The sequence below is a fragment of the Ceratotherium simum genome, chromosome 21, assembly GCF_057802395.1.
Source record: "Ceratotherium simum simum isolate JZ-2026a chromosome 21, ASM5780239v1, whole genome shotgun sequence".
Lineage (NCBI taxonomy): Eukaryota > Metazoa > Chordata > Mammalia > Perissodactyla > Rhinocerotidae > Ceratotherium > Ceratotherium simum.
In genome coordinates, this window is record NC_141920.1 from 15,373,012 (window position 1) to 15,386,314 (window position 13,303).

At 44.2% G+C, this 13,303-nt stretch overlaps 1 protein-coding gene across 2 annotated transcripts in view; it reads left to right on the plus strand.

The window, feature by feature from the left end:
* Positions 1–12,379, plus strand: part of NCOA5 (nuclear receptor coactivator 5) — a 29,961-nt gene extending 17,582 nt beyond the window's left edge. The window contains exons 3-8 of one of the 2 annotated variants that reach the window (XM_004430315.3): positions 3,230–3,556; positions 4,951–5,087; positions 6,072–6,198; positions 8,079–8,278; positions 9,627–9,947; positions 10,410–12,379. In XM_004430315.3, coding sequence (XP_004430372.2) covers positions 3,230–3,556; positions 4,951–5,087; positions 6,072–6,198; positions 8,079–8,278; positions 9,627–9,947; positions 10,410–10,999 — 1,702 coding nt within the window. In that variant the 3' untranslated portion in view covers positions 11,000–12,379. Of the gene's footprint in view, positions 1–3,229; positions 3,557–4,950; positions 5,088–6,071; positions 6,199–8,078; positions 8,279–9,626; positions 9,971–10,409 lie in introns of both variants that reach the window. The other variant, XM_014787406.2, reaches the window with a different exon arrangement.
* The last annotated feature ends 924 nt before the right edge of the window (positions 12,380–13,303 follow it).

A 13,303-nucleotide genomic window follows, 5' to 3' on the forward strand; every position in this document is an offset into this window, starting at 1 on the left:
TAAGTAAGGTATTTCAGAGGATTCAAAAGAATGGGAACCACATATGGCATTTATAATCATCCTAAGCCTGTGAATAACATGCTGTGATATGATGTTTTTATCCACGTCCCCACCCCCATTTCCACCAGCCCAAGGCTTTATGTGTGGTCTGTGGTCTGTCAGGTTCATGATCTCTCTCAGCTCTGATTGCCAAGAACACTTGAAATCGTATTCCACCTCTAATGACTATTTCTAACTGCTCCCCAAGGCGGGTTTATCTGCCAATCATTAATCCAAAAGTACTTTCAGTTGTCCCTTCCCATTGGCTCCTGAGTGTTTGCCCACATTATACACTATATCAGATGTTACACATGTTAGGAGGATTATTTGACATAGTAAGAAAAGCTGAAGTAAGAATCTTTGTTAGTCTGCTCTTTGTTCTAATAGAAAAGTGTTCAGCTGTCCTCATTTAAATTCCCTGGTCTCCCATTTGTTTGCTCCCACAAATCAGGAGTACTTGCTAGCCTAAAATACATGACAAGGACTTCTCATAGAAGCAAAATGGGCATTTAAATTGTTTTTGCTGTGCCCATGTGGATGAAGTGAAATTGAGGTTTTCTACCAAGCTGAGGGCATCATGATGAATGCCTAATATGTGTAATCATGGTAAATGACAAAAATATAAACAAAACATGGTGCTTGCTCTTGACAGGCTTACAGTTTAGTTGAATAATTCAATTTATTACTGAACTCTGAACTGAACTCTGCTGTGTCCTAGGAATACAAAGCCTTCAAGAGAGCTTCCTGTTTGGTAGGGAAGCCATGTAAACAGACAATTACAGAAGAGTGTGATAAGTGCAGTAATAAGAATATGTACGGGAGCAAGATTCACCCAGCATATTTATGGAGCATCTGCATGCCAGACATAAACCTACATAGTGGGTTCATAGTGGAGAGTCAAACTGACAGTCCTTGTCTTCGTGGGCTTGCAGTCGAGTAGGGCAGACAGACGTTAAACGAGTAGATAGATATGTGGTGTCAGAACGTGATAAATGACATAAGTAAAAACAAAGTGCTATGAGAGAATGTGGCCAAGATTTAGAGGTAGAAGATAAACTTTTAAACTAACAGAATCAGGGAGTAAGGGATACTTACTGCCTGAGACCTGGAAAATGAGTATGGATCTGTTCCTGCTGCTCAAGTAGAGGCATCAGGAAAAACCTTGGCTAGTTACAGCTGAAAGGCCAGTATGGCAAGAGAGCAGTGAACTAGGGAGAGGGTGAGATGAAGTTGGAGAAGACAGGAGCCAAGAGTTTGCAGGATCTTACTGGTCTTAGGAGAGATTTTGGAGTGGATTCTGAATACTGTGGGAAACCAGTGAAAGCTTTTACAGATTTAAAAGATCACTCTAGAGTAATCTGGAGAAAGATTAGAAAAGAGGCAAGAGCAGAAATGGGGAGACTACTTTAGAAGGCTCTAAAGGGAGAGATGATTGTGGGTTGGCCTTCAGTGATCCCAAAGGGAGGTAAAGCAACATGGGCAGAATAGATATCAATTTCAGGGAAAGAATGAGCAGAATTTGGAAATGTGATTGGAAGAGTGGATGGAGCTCTAAGGAAAGGATGACATCCAGTTTCCTGGCTTGAGCAACTGAGTAGATGGATGTGCCATTTATTGAGATGGAAAGGACTGGAGGAGGAGCATATTTGTTGGGGAAGATCAAAAGTTCAGGGCAGGTTTTATGGAGGAGGTAATTCATAAAGTGGGTCATAACAAGAAGACGTTGTAAAATGGTAACTACTAGATCAAGATGAGTAATAGAAATAGTAAGTGCTCTAAGACTTGAGCAGGAGGAGAGATCAGCAGTTACTAGGGAGATTAGAGAAGATTTCTTGGAAGACATGGGATGTGAACTTGCCTGTGAGGATTGAGTGATACTTAGATTAGTGCATGAAAAATATTCCAAGTTGAAAAATCATATGAACAGAAGTATTGAGACAGATAAGTCTTGTGAGTTAAGTTATAAGAACAGCTTAAGTAAAATTGAAGAGGTTGAATCAGGAAATGAAGGAGAAATAGTAGTTGGAAAGGGGCTAGATTTGTTAGGGAGGGGTGCCCAGAAGTGTGATAGTCAAGCTGTGATGGGTAACAGGTGAAAATTTTGATGGTTAATCTGGTATTTCTGTGTTGACTGAATTGAAATCTGAAAGATTGGTTTTTGTTTTGTGTTTTTTGGAAACTTGTTGGTGCCAGCATAGAAATAAGGATTTGGATTGAATCTATGAATCCAGTGGGAATAAAAAGGAAAAACGAACAGGATTCAAATGACTCCGTGGAATAGCGAAGGAAGAATCAAAGTTAACTTTCAAGAACTTAAACCTTGATAACTGGAAAGATGGTTTTTGGCAGAAGTGAAAAAGTCGAGAATGGGACTGAGTGGGTTGAATAAGAAGTTTAATTTTAGATATGTTGAGGTTGAGTTTCCAGCAGAGGGGAATGTCTCATGAAGAATATTGAATCAGGGCAGGCGAAACATATCTGTGACTTCAAACACTTAAAAAAAAAACACTTTGGCGAGAAGGAGCCTGTGATAAACCTCAGATTGTGAGAGACCACTACTCAGTAACTAATTTGAGAAGACAGAGAAACAGAGCGTTCTTATACTTCACTGTGTCATATTATACTTTTTCTATTTTCCCTTAATTTGATTATCCTGCTAGGTATTTTAAGTAAAATTTTCTGTACTTTAAGGACAACTGCTTTGATCACTGTTACTTTGTATGAGAGTGTGCCTTTTGCTCTTTTTTTCTTCATGAGTCTTGCCACTTATTATGTCCTCCCAATTTTTTCCCCCTTGTAAAATCTCTTTAAGTCTGGTAAGAGAGAACAGATTCTAAGAGACACTTTCACTTTGAAAACGTACTGAGATTGTGATGATAGTTTGGCATGCAAAAGGAATACGGAATGACTCCCTGAAGCCTGGTAAATACTGTGACCGAAGTCAGACAGAACCTTTGGCTTTGGGTCATAACATTCTTCCTTTGATGTCCTAATCTTTTGAGATTCTAGAACCTACTAGTCTTTATTTGCTGACCAGATGGATAACTGTCCTTAAAATTTTAGTCATGTTCTCACTGTTTGGCTGCCGTGTTTTAGAGAAAAACGCTTGAGGAGGGTGGGGGCTTCCTCCAATAAAGGGTTGGCTACCTTCATGTTCTTTGTCTTAGCATCTTCCTGCTACCTCCCACAGAGATCCATATGGCTTTGGAGACGGTCGAGATACAAGACGTGATCGATCCCCAATTCGAGGAAGTCCAAGGAGAGAGCCCAGGGATGGCAGAAATGGCCGGGATGCCCGGGATAGCAGAGACATGCGAGACCCCCGAGACTTGCGGGACCATAGAGATAGCAGAGACATTCGGGATCACAGAGACAGCAGAAGTATGCGTGATGCTCGGGACATGAGAGATCTTAGAGACTTTCGTGATCTAAGAGACTCGAGGGATTTTCGAGATCACCGGGACCCCATGTACGACAGATACAGAGAGATGAGAGACTCCCGAGATCCCATGTACAGGTACATATACAGCCATTCTGCTTGGTTTTTTTGTAACAGTTCTTTTTATGTGTCTTCTGTTGAACTAGTCGAAAGCTCTGCAAGGGAAGTGACTTTATCAGCCTTATATTTCCAGTGTCTATCAAGTGGTAGATGTGCTGCTCAATAAGTATTTGCTAAATGTGTGAATGTTTGATGAATTATGCTTAGTGGATGAATCTGGGTATCTCCCTGTGGCCTATGAAAAGCAACATTGTGCAAATGGAAAAAAGATGGAGTACAAATTGTTTTGGCAGTGCAAAGGCACAGGGAAGACACACAAATGGCCGGCAAATACGTGAAAAGATGCTCAACGTCATTAGTCGTCACGGAAATGCAAATCAAAACCACAATGAGATACCACTTCACACCCACTAGGATGGATGTAATAAATTATTTTAAAAAGCCAACAACAACAACAGAAATTAACAAGAGTTGATGAGGTATGGAGAAATTGGAACATTCATGCATTGCTAGTGGGAATGTAAAATAGCGTGGCTGCTGTGGAAAACAGTTTGGCAGTTCCTCAAAAAGTTAAATATAGTAAGATTACTAAGACCCATCAATTCCACTCCTGAGTGTATACCCAAAAGAATTGAAAAGAAGGACTCAAACAGATACTTGTATGTGAATGTGCATAGCAGCATTATTCACAATAGCCAAAAGGTAGACACAACCCAAATGTCCATCAATAGAGGAATGGATAAGAAGGTGTGATATATCCATACAGTAGAATATTATTCAGCTATGAAAAGGAAGGTAATTCTAACACCTGCTACAACATGGATGAACCTTGAAAACATTATGCTAAGTGAAATAGGCCAGATAAACACAAAAGATAGATATGGTATGTTTCCACCTATATGAACTATCTAGAAAAGGCAAATTCATAAAGATAGAAAGTAGATTAGAGGTTACGGGGTTTGGGTATGAAGGGTTACTGCTTAATAAGTACAGAGTTTCTGTTCAGCATGCTCTGATCAATGTGATGAAAAATTACTGTGTGTATATATATATAATTTTTTTAGCTATAATTTTTAAACACAGGGAAAGGGGACGGGAGAGTCATGGAATGGTTCCTCAAAACTAATATCAATCATTGCTACCAGTTATTTTGCATTTACTTTATGCCAAAGACTATGCTGAGAGCTTTCTGTATGTCATTCCAGTCATTTTGCAAGGCAGGTTAACTCAGTCACAGCCTCAGAGCTGAAAAGCAGTGAGTCCCAGAGACAAACCTCGTTTGTCTAATCCCGAAGTCCTATGCCTTACTGTGCTTACTTCCACACAGGGGACTGGGTCTTGAAGAATTGTCTATATCTGATTTTTGCAGGACAGGAGAGCTTTAACTTTGTGCAATTTCTTTAACTTTTTAGGAGAGAAGGTTCTTATGACCGATACCTGCGAATGGATGACTATTGCAGGAGAAAGGATGACTCTTACTATGACCGTTATAGAGATAGCTTTGATGGCCGAGGCCCTCCAGGCCCAGAAAGTCAGTCTCGTGCAAAAGGTAAAGTAGCAGAAGCAGCTTATTCCTAATACTGGTAGAACACTTTACAAAAGAAAGAAGGAACCAGTAACCAACTAAAAAGGGGCTAATGAGTTGGCTCAGCAATTCACAAAAAGAAGAAATACATAGCCTTTAATGTGTAGAGCATATTCAGCTTGAAAATAATTCCTAAAATGCAAATTAGTATCATCATCTGGGTAGTCATCCAACAAGAAGAAATGTGAAATTCCACCAATAAGAAATGAACAAAAGATTGGAGCTGAAGAGGTTAAGTGCTTGCTTTTTGCTCATTGACCAAATAACTGCAACTATCTGCATTATGTATGCAGCATGTGGGGTTTTTTGTTTTATTTATAATTTCTAATAGCATCTCTTTTTTAGGTAAAGATATGTTCTTTAAAAGCCTGGTTTTTCTCAATATGTCTTTAAAGATTTTTAAATTCTTTCCTACCTGGTCAAGTTGAGTTAAGAACCTGATTTTTAATTCACAATAAAACTTTACTACCTTATTTTTTTTTTTCCCCAAAAAAAACTAGTACCTGTCAATAAGGTCTTAAATAGTTGTCCCCAAAATGCAAATTAGAATAATAATGAAATATCATCTTTTACCTATCAGGTTGACAGGAATTTTTTAAAATGTCAGTACCCAGTGTTGACTAAGATGTGGAGAAACAGCATGAGGTGATCCACCCTGTGGAGGGATAAATTAGTAACAGACTTTCTAGAGGGCAGTTGGGCGATATGTCTCAGATGAAGCATTCAAATGACCATGCCCTTTAATTCAACCATTCCATTTCAATGAATTTATAATAGTAAAAAATATTAATGCTGGTTATTTTTAGGAGGTAGTCTAGAGGATTAATTCAGAGAGTGTGTGTTATGACCTTTGCCTACAAGTAGTTTAGAATTCAAAATACGGCTTCTGACTTACTTATATAGAAAGACACAGTCTATATTTCCGTTTTCTCTGGTGGTATCTTGCAGAGCGTTTGAAACGTGAGGAACGGCGTAGAGAAGAGCTTTATCGTCAATATTTTGAGGAAATCCAGAGACGCTTTGATGCCGAGAGGCCTGTTGATTGTTCTGTGATTGTGGTCAACAAGCAGACTAAGTAAGAACCCTTTGGATATTTCTCCTGAGTAAGGAGAAGGGTCAGAAGAGAAATTCAGCCTCCCTCTTGGCAGCCATACCCACTGAACTTGGGCTGAGTATTCTGGCATTGCTATGCTGTGTTAGCCAGAGTTCTTTCAGTTGTAGGTGACAGAAAACCTGTTGCAAACTGGCTTAGGCCCCAAAGGGAAATTTTTAGTTTGCTTGACCGAGAAGTTCAGGCATGGCCACATCCAGGGTCAGATCATGTCATCAAGACGATCTCTGTGTCGTCCTCATTCTTAAACAGGCTTTCTATTTGAAAAAGCAGAGTGGCACTGGCCCTAGATAGTTATCATCTTAGCTTAGCAAACCCAGTGGAGAGAGAACTTTTTTTCCCCAGTGCTTCCACCTAAAGTCCTATAATTGTTTCTCATTGGACTGACCTGGCTCACTTTCCCATCCCTGAACTGGTCACTTTAGCCAGTGGTGCTGGGATGCCCAGGGCTAGGTCACCTGCCCATCCCTAGTGCTAACGGTGGGATTAGCCCTGCGGAACCATGTAGACTGACTGGGAAGGAGAGGGGTGCCTTCCCACAGGATAATCAAAGAAGGGATATATGCTGGTCAGGCAAAGCAGTAGATGCTCCCTTCATGGGACAATCCCAAATCCCCAGTACTTTGGGAGGCACATGTCTCTGCATTCGTCAGCCAAGTACCAAGCCTTCTCTGTGAAGTGCCATGGCCCTGCAGAACTGTTAGGTGACCATGCTACCCAATCCAGAGTTCATAGCACCGTTTTACTCCACCTCTGTTTTACGTTCTTTCCTTGAAGAGGCAGAGCAGAGAAGCAGGAGGGAATATAGCAGCTTGCAGGCTTGGTAGTAGCTATGTTCCCTTTCCCCAGGTGGTTAGTAAATCACTTTACGTATTTTCTAGCAGTTTGGGGTTAAAAAGCTAATTTCAAGGCAGAGACTAGGGAAATAGGTGTTGAGACACCAAGCAGCAGGCAGAGTTCACAGGCTCTGGGCTGTCTTGGTTGGAGATAGATGCTGTTTTAACTGTAGATAGCTTTTTTTTTGACCTATGATAATAGCCATCGTTTTCTGAGCACCTACTCTGTACTACCCCGTGCTAGGCGCTTTACTTAAATTTTTTTTATCTTCACAATAATCATGTTACATGTGTGTTCATTCAGCAAATTTTTTGTATGTATGGCAGATGCTGGGTACTGGGGTTATAATGGTAAGCAAACACACACGGCCACTTCCTCTTGTGGAGCTTACACCCTAGTTGGATACATAACAAGATAAAATGTATTGATGATGAGTCCTATGAGAAGAAATTTATCAGATTTAATTTAGATTGGAGAGAAGGTCAAGGAAATGACATACGAACTGAGCCATATTATTCCTGTTTTATTGGTAGAGAAACTGAGGTTTGTAAGAGGTAAAGGGATTTGCTTAAAGCCTCACAACGTTGCAAGTAAATGTTAGGGCTGGGATCCAAACCCGTCTTTCTAGCATTTTAGCCCATGCTTTTCCCACTATGTCCTGCAGCCTCCCCAAAGACAGATACGTGTCACAGGTCTTTGGCAGCAGGGTAGTGTTAAGAAGGACTAGAGAATCAAGAGAAGGACCTGGGTACTAAATGCTCTGCTACTGGCAACTTCATGTGTGACCATTCTAAGCTGGTCATGGCTGTTCTGAGCCAGTGCAAAGAGAAGGAATTGCTCTAGATCCTTGGAGCCTGAGGAGGGCACCAGGGAGACACTGGGTGTGCTAGTTCATGCAGTTTAACATAAACTCTCCATAGGAGCACACACAGCTGGCTGACGTGCAACAGTGTGCAGACTGGGAGTTGGTCGGGAAGTGCTCACCTTTATTCTGTTTGTTTCTACAGAGATTATGCTGAATCTGTAGGGCGGAAGGTGCGAGACCTAGGCATGGTAGTGGACTTGATCTTCCTCAACACAGAGGTGTCGCTCTCGCAAGCCTTGGAGGATGTGAGCAGGGGAGGATCTCCTTTTGCTATTGTCATCACCCAGCAACACCAGATTCACCGCTCCTGTACAGTCAACATCATGTTTGGAACCCCACAAGGTACAGAAGCCCAAGTGGGTCAGAATTCCAGAAGTAGTCATTAGTCCATTAATTCTTTCATGCCTTACTCAGAAGAAGCAGGTTTTGGGCAAATGACTCATGTATTTCAGCTCAAATATAGTAGGGCCGTTTTATAAGTGCACTGGAGGAGACTTGCTTAGTCATTTATTTATTCATCTGATATTTTTTCAGTAGATATAGTTCTGGGCCTGCTGTATATATAAGACATTATATTTAGCCCTTAGGTATATACAGTGGTATGCTGGCAAATGTTTAACAACTAGTTCGCGGGCAGGGGTTATAGCATTTGCTGATTTCCGTGATACTCCCACTGTGTCCTGTTTCAAGCCGCCAACATGAAGTCACTACAGGGAGAATTGAGAAGAGATGCACACGGTCGGGTCTCGCCAGAGGTTTGAGAGCACACCTCTGGCATATACTACCCTGAGTGTCATAGAATCCTTGCTTTTGCCCAGCTTTCTAATGAGGGACAGAATACAACAGACAATTAGGGTACTATTTGTAAGTGTGCTAGAGAAGTGGGCAGAGGGGCTGTGAGAACAAGGAGGAGGCCCTGACCTCCTAGCAGCCCAGGGTAGGTTTCTTTAAGGTCTTCCCTGAAGTAGCTTTTAGTATCTTGTGCCCAGAATGTTGAGACGCAGCCAACTGATGCCCTGCTCATTGCTCTTAAACAGCACAGACTTTTCCCTTTTCCCTCCATACTGGGGATCTCTGTTTGCCTGGCTGGTTACACCCATAACCATAGAATACATCGGGCAGTCCAGTAGGTCATTTGTCGCTCTGAGGAATAGTCCTCAAGATGTGTGAGGACATTTATATAAAGTTCTGAGAAGTCTTCTCACCACTCTGTAAATCATGTTGCCTGATGGTGAGGAGAGGAGGTTATTTAGGGTCACAAAATGATCTTAATCCATGACCTTTGAACTGATGGGTTCAAAAACAGTAGGCCAGCTGTATCCCAAGGAGCACAGTGGAGAGCCAGGCTTTACAGCAGGGCTTTTTGGCCCCCTGCGGCCTGCCTCCAATGGTTATTCCCCACATGGTCTTTTTGAATCTGTGAGAAACTATCATGTTTCTTTGATTTTTGCTACAAGTGTGTGATCTAGGAATTCCCCCAAAGAACCAGCTCTGTACAAAGGTGTGTGTTCCCCACCAAAGAAATCCATTCACCTATCTTCCCAACCTTCATCTCCCTCCCCTCTCCAGGCTTCTGTCACGGAAACAGTTTTCCTGCTGGTTTGAGGTTAGGAAAGGCTTGGTAGCATCCAGCAGGTGAGCACTGAGATCTGCCATAGGGGAAAATAACTCATGTCATTCTCTCCTACAGAGCATCGCAACATGCCCCAGGCAGATGCGATGGTGCTGGTGGCCAGAAATTATGAGCGCTACAAGAATGAGTGCCGGGAGAAGGAACGTGAGGAGATTGCCAGACAGGCAGCCAAGATGGCCGATGAAGCCATCCTCCAGGAAAGAGAGCGAGGAGGCCCTGAGGAAGGAGTGCGCGGGGGACACCCTCCAGCCATCCAGAGCCTCATCAACCTGCTGGCGGACAACAGGTACCTCACTGCCGAAGAGACTGACAAGATCATCAACTACCTGCGAGAGCGAAAGGAGCGGCTTATGAGGAGCAGCACCGACTCTCTGCCTGGTGAGCTACGTGGCAGGGCCGAGGTGAAGTTCTGACTCTGCATTTCTCTAATCCCCAGGCTCTGTTGGGAGGGTGGCAGGCCCAGGGCTCTTTGGGGTGGGTAAGGGAAATGAGCCCATCTCTTGAGTTTTCCCATGGGCCATCCATGCTGATGTAATAATAACTTAAGATTTGGGCACTGAATTCTGATCCCTGTGGTTAATGTGGTGGTGGGTGGATTAGTACTGCAGGCTCCCTGGTAACCAAGATGGATGCCCTTTTTTCTTTAAGTAGTTCTCTGGGGAAACTAGGCTGTTTTCTGGAGACAGCACATACCGTGAAGTGGCCCCTTTGGGAAGTTGATGTTATAGTCTGTGTACTGTGTGATTGATGTGATCAGTGATTATTGTTCTTCCCTGGGCTACTAAGCCTCCTGCCCAGGGTGGGTACTTTCAACAGATACCTCCTCCTTCTGTCTTCTAGGCCCGATTTCCCGCCAACCACTCGGGGCGACCTCGGGTGCCTCGCTGAAGACACAGCCAAGCTCCCAACCGCTCCAGAGCAGCCAAGTGCTCCCCTCTGCTACACCCACTCCAGCTGCACCCCCCACCTCCCAGCAAGAGCTTCAGGCCAAAATCCTCAGCCTCTTCAATAGTGGCACGGTTGCGGCCAGTAGCAGCTCTGCATCTCCCTCTGTCGCTGCCGGAAACACCCAGAACCAGAATTTTTCCACAGCAGTGAACAGCCAGCCTCAGCAAAGATCACAGGCCTCTGGCAATCAGCCTCCAAACATTTTGGGACAGGCGGGATCTGCTCGGAACATGGGCCCCAGGCCTGGGGCTCCTTCCCAAGGGCTCTTTGTCCAGCCTTCCAGTCGCCTGGCACCTGCCAGCAACATAGCTAGCCAGAGGCCCGTGTCTTCCACAGGTATCAACTTTGACAATCCAAGTGTACAGAAGGCTCTCGACACCCTGATTCAGAGTGGCCCTGCTCTCTCCCACCTGGTTAGCCAGACCACAGCACAGGTGGGGCGGCCCCAGGCCCCCATGGGATCTTACCAGAGGCATTACTGAGGCTATCTCTCAGCTACCCGGGCCCCCTCATCCCCTGGCCTCCTCCCACCTCTTGCGTTCTAAATAGAGTTATTTGGAGGATGTGCTCTGCACCTATCCAGGTCCACATCGAATGTCATAAGTTTCTACCACCTGCTCTCTGTTCTGCCCAAGGCTGTGTTGCTTATTCCTTCCAGAGTCAGAGTTTATACTGCATTTGGGGGTGTATCTTTTTTTGTTGTTTTTGTTTTTTGTTTTTTTTTTTGTAGAAAATAAATATCTCTGGGGTCCACTGGGCAGTATAGGTGTCTGGGCTCAGTTTATATTTTATGGGTTTCTCTGGTCTTTCTGTCGGCTGGAGTTGCGGGGGGAGGAGGAGGAATCCAAGCCCCAATTAGCTGAGTTTGGAATGGCATTTTCATGTCAACAGCCACTGCCCCTGTTCATTTTGAACCTACCCAGGTTTTCCAGCCTTGCACAGGCCAACCAGAGCTCCAGCTCCCGTCTGCAGCTCCCACCTAGGGTTGCGGAGGAGCAGACCAGGCCTGGCAGGCGCCGTGTCGCCAAGCCTGTCCCACATGGATGGGAGTCTGCTGGAGGAGTCATCCGTCAGCTGCTCGGGAGTTGTTGAGGAGTGGCCATGGCAGCCACAGAAGTAGCCACTTTTCTGCCTGACCCAGGGTTATTGATTTTTGGTTTTCTCTTTTTTCTTTTTTCTTTTCATTTCATTGGAGGATTTCCAATGGACTGAATAGCTCCAGTCACCAGCAGTTTAACATGAACTGTGAATCTGGGCCCCAACCACTCCTACCCCCCTTAACGGTTTCTGTCAGCCTCTCCATCTCCAGTGGTAGTTTCATGGAGTCGGTTCTGAGAAGGCAACTCTAGACTCGGGCAGTGAACACCCATTTTTTCAGTGATTGTTTTGAGCTTCTGGCTCAAAAGTCAGGCTCTTGTTTTCATCTGGACTCTTGTTCTGTTTTCTGAGCAGCAGGAGGTAGGGACCATTTTGACATCAGACTTTTGGTAGCTGGACACGTTCTTGACACAGGTGGCTGTCCGTAACTTTTGAGCCAGAGTGAAATTATTAGCGAGAGGACTTCTGACTGCTGCTCTAAATGGAGCCAAAGGAGGCTGCCCTCTCCCTAGGGATGGTGCTCATTAGAGCCCTGTGGATCACAGTCTCAAGGGGCCCCTGGCAGGGATGAGGGAGAGCAGTGACTTCAGCTGAGTCCCTGCCAGTGGCTGAACAAGCAATGGTTTCAAAAACTCAAGGTCCCCAGATGGCAGCATTTTATGTTCTGACCTGTTTGTGTTATATAGTGTTTTTTTCCTCTTTGGAATTCTTGTGTTGTTAATAAGATGAGATGATTACTTTTTAATTAAAATGAAAAAGTAAAAGCTGTGTCGTCTTTTTTTGGGTGTGAATATCTGCAGGACCTCTTTGCAGAGCATTCCTTCCCAGGGTTGGAAGGCGAGGATTCATGAAGGAGTACTGACTGGTTTCAGTCTGCCATGTGGTCTGCCCACTCTTGTCCTCAGGCTGTGGTCAGGCCTCAAAACCTCTTGCAACCCTAGCTTCTCTTATTATGCAGCTCACCTAGTTAGAAGCTTTGATAACAGTTGAGAGCAAAAGCCTGCTGGCTAATTAGAGTGCTGTGTTCAACATCCTTGTTTGTGGTCGACTTTCAGTGTGTCAGCAGGCTTGTCCTCTTACTCTAGGAAAGGAAAACAGGACCATGAAGAGGCCATTTCTGGCCAATGGCCAGTGGAGTGAGGCACTCTCCCGTTTTGATTTCGTCTCAGTTGCCACCCTCTGTTCTGCCCAGTATGCAGGGAGTTGGCAGGACCATGGAGTCATAGAGCTGTAGAAGCGTTGGAGAGCATTTAATAGCCAACTGCATCAGGAAACTTGGGGTGGGTATGGTGAAGTGGGTGGCACAAGACCCCCAGTATTAGTGTTAGGGACCAAAATACTGACAGCGCTGAACCTGACCTAGTACATGCTCACTGTGTCAGAGAAGATAATGCTCGTTAGTGCAGTGCTCTCTCCACTAGCCCCTGTTGCCAGTTCCTTTGTCCTCTAGGACAGAGTCCCAGAACAGTCAGTACACAAACCAGACCTGGAGGATCAGCCCATCCCTCTGTCAGTGAAGGTCAGTGTTGCTGATTAAGAGTATGTGGTCCTCCTGAAGAGCCACTTTGAGTACCCCTCTGCTTCTTCCCTGAGTGTCCAAACAGCACACCTCAGGCTGTGAAGGGTATAATAAAATTATTTTTATTGCATTTTGTGCAGACGGGGGTCTAAAAAATTAATACAGTAAA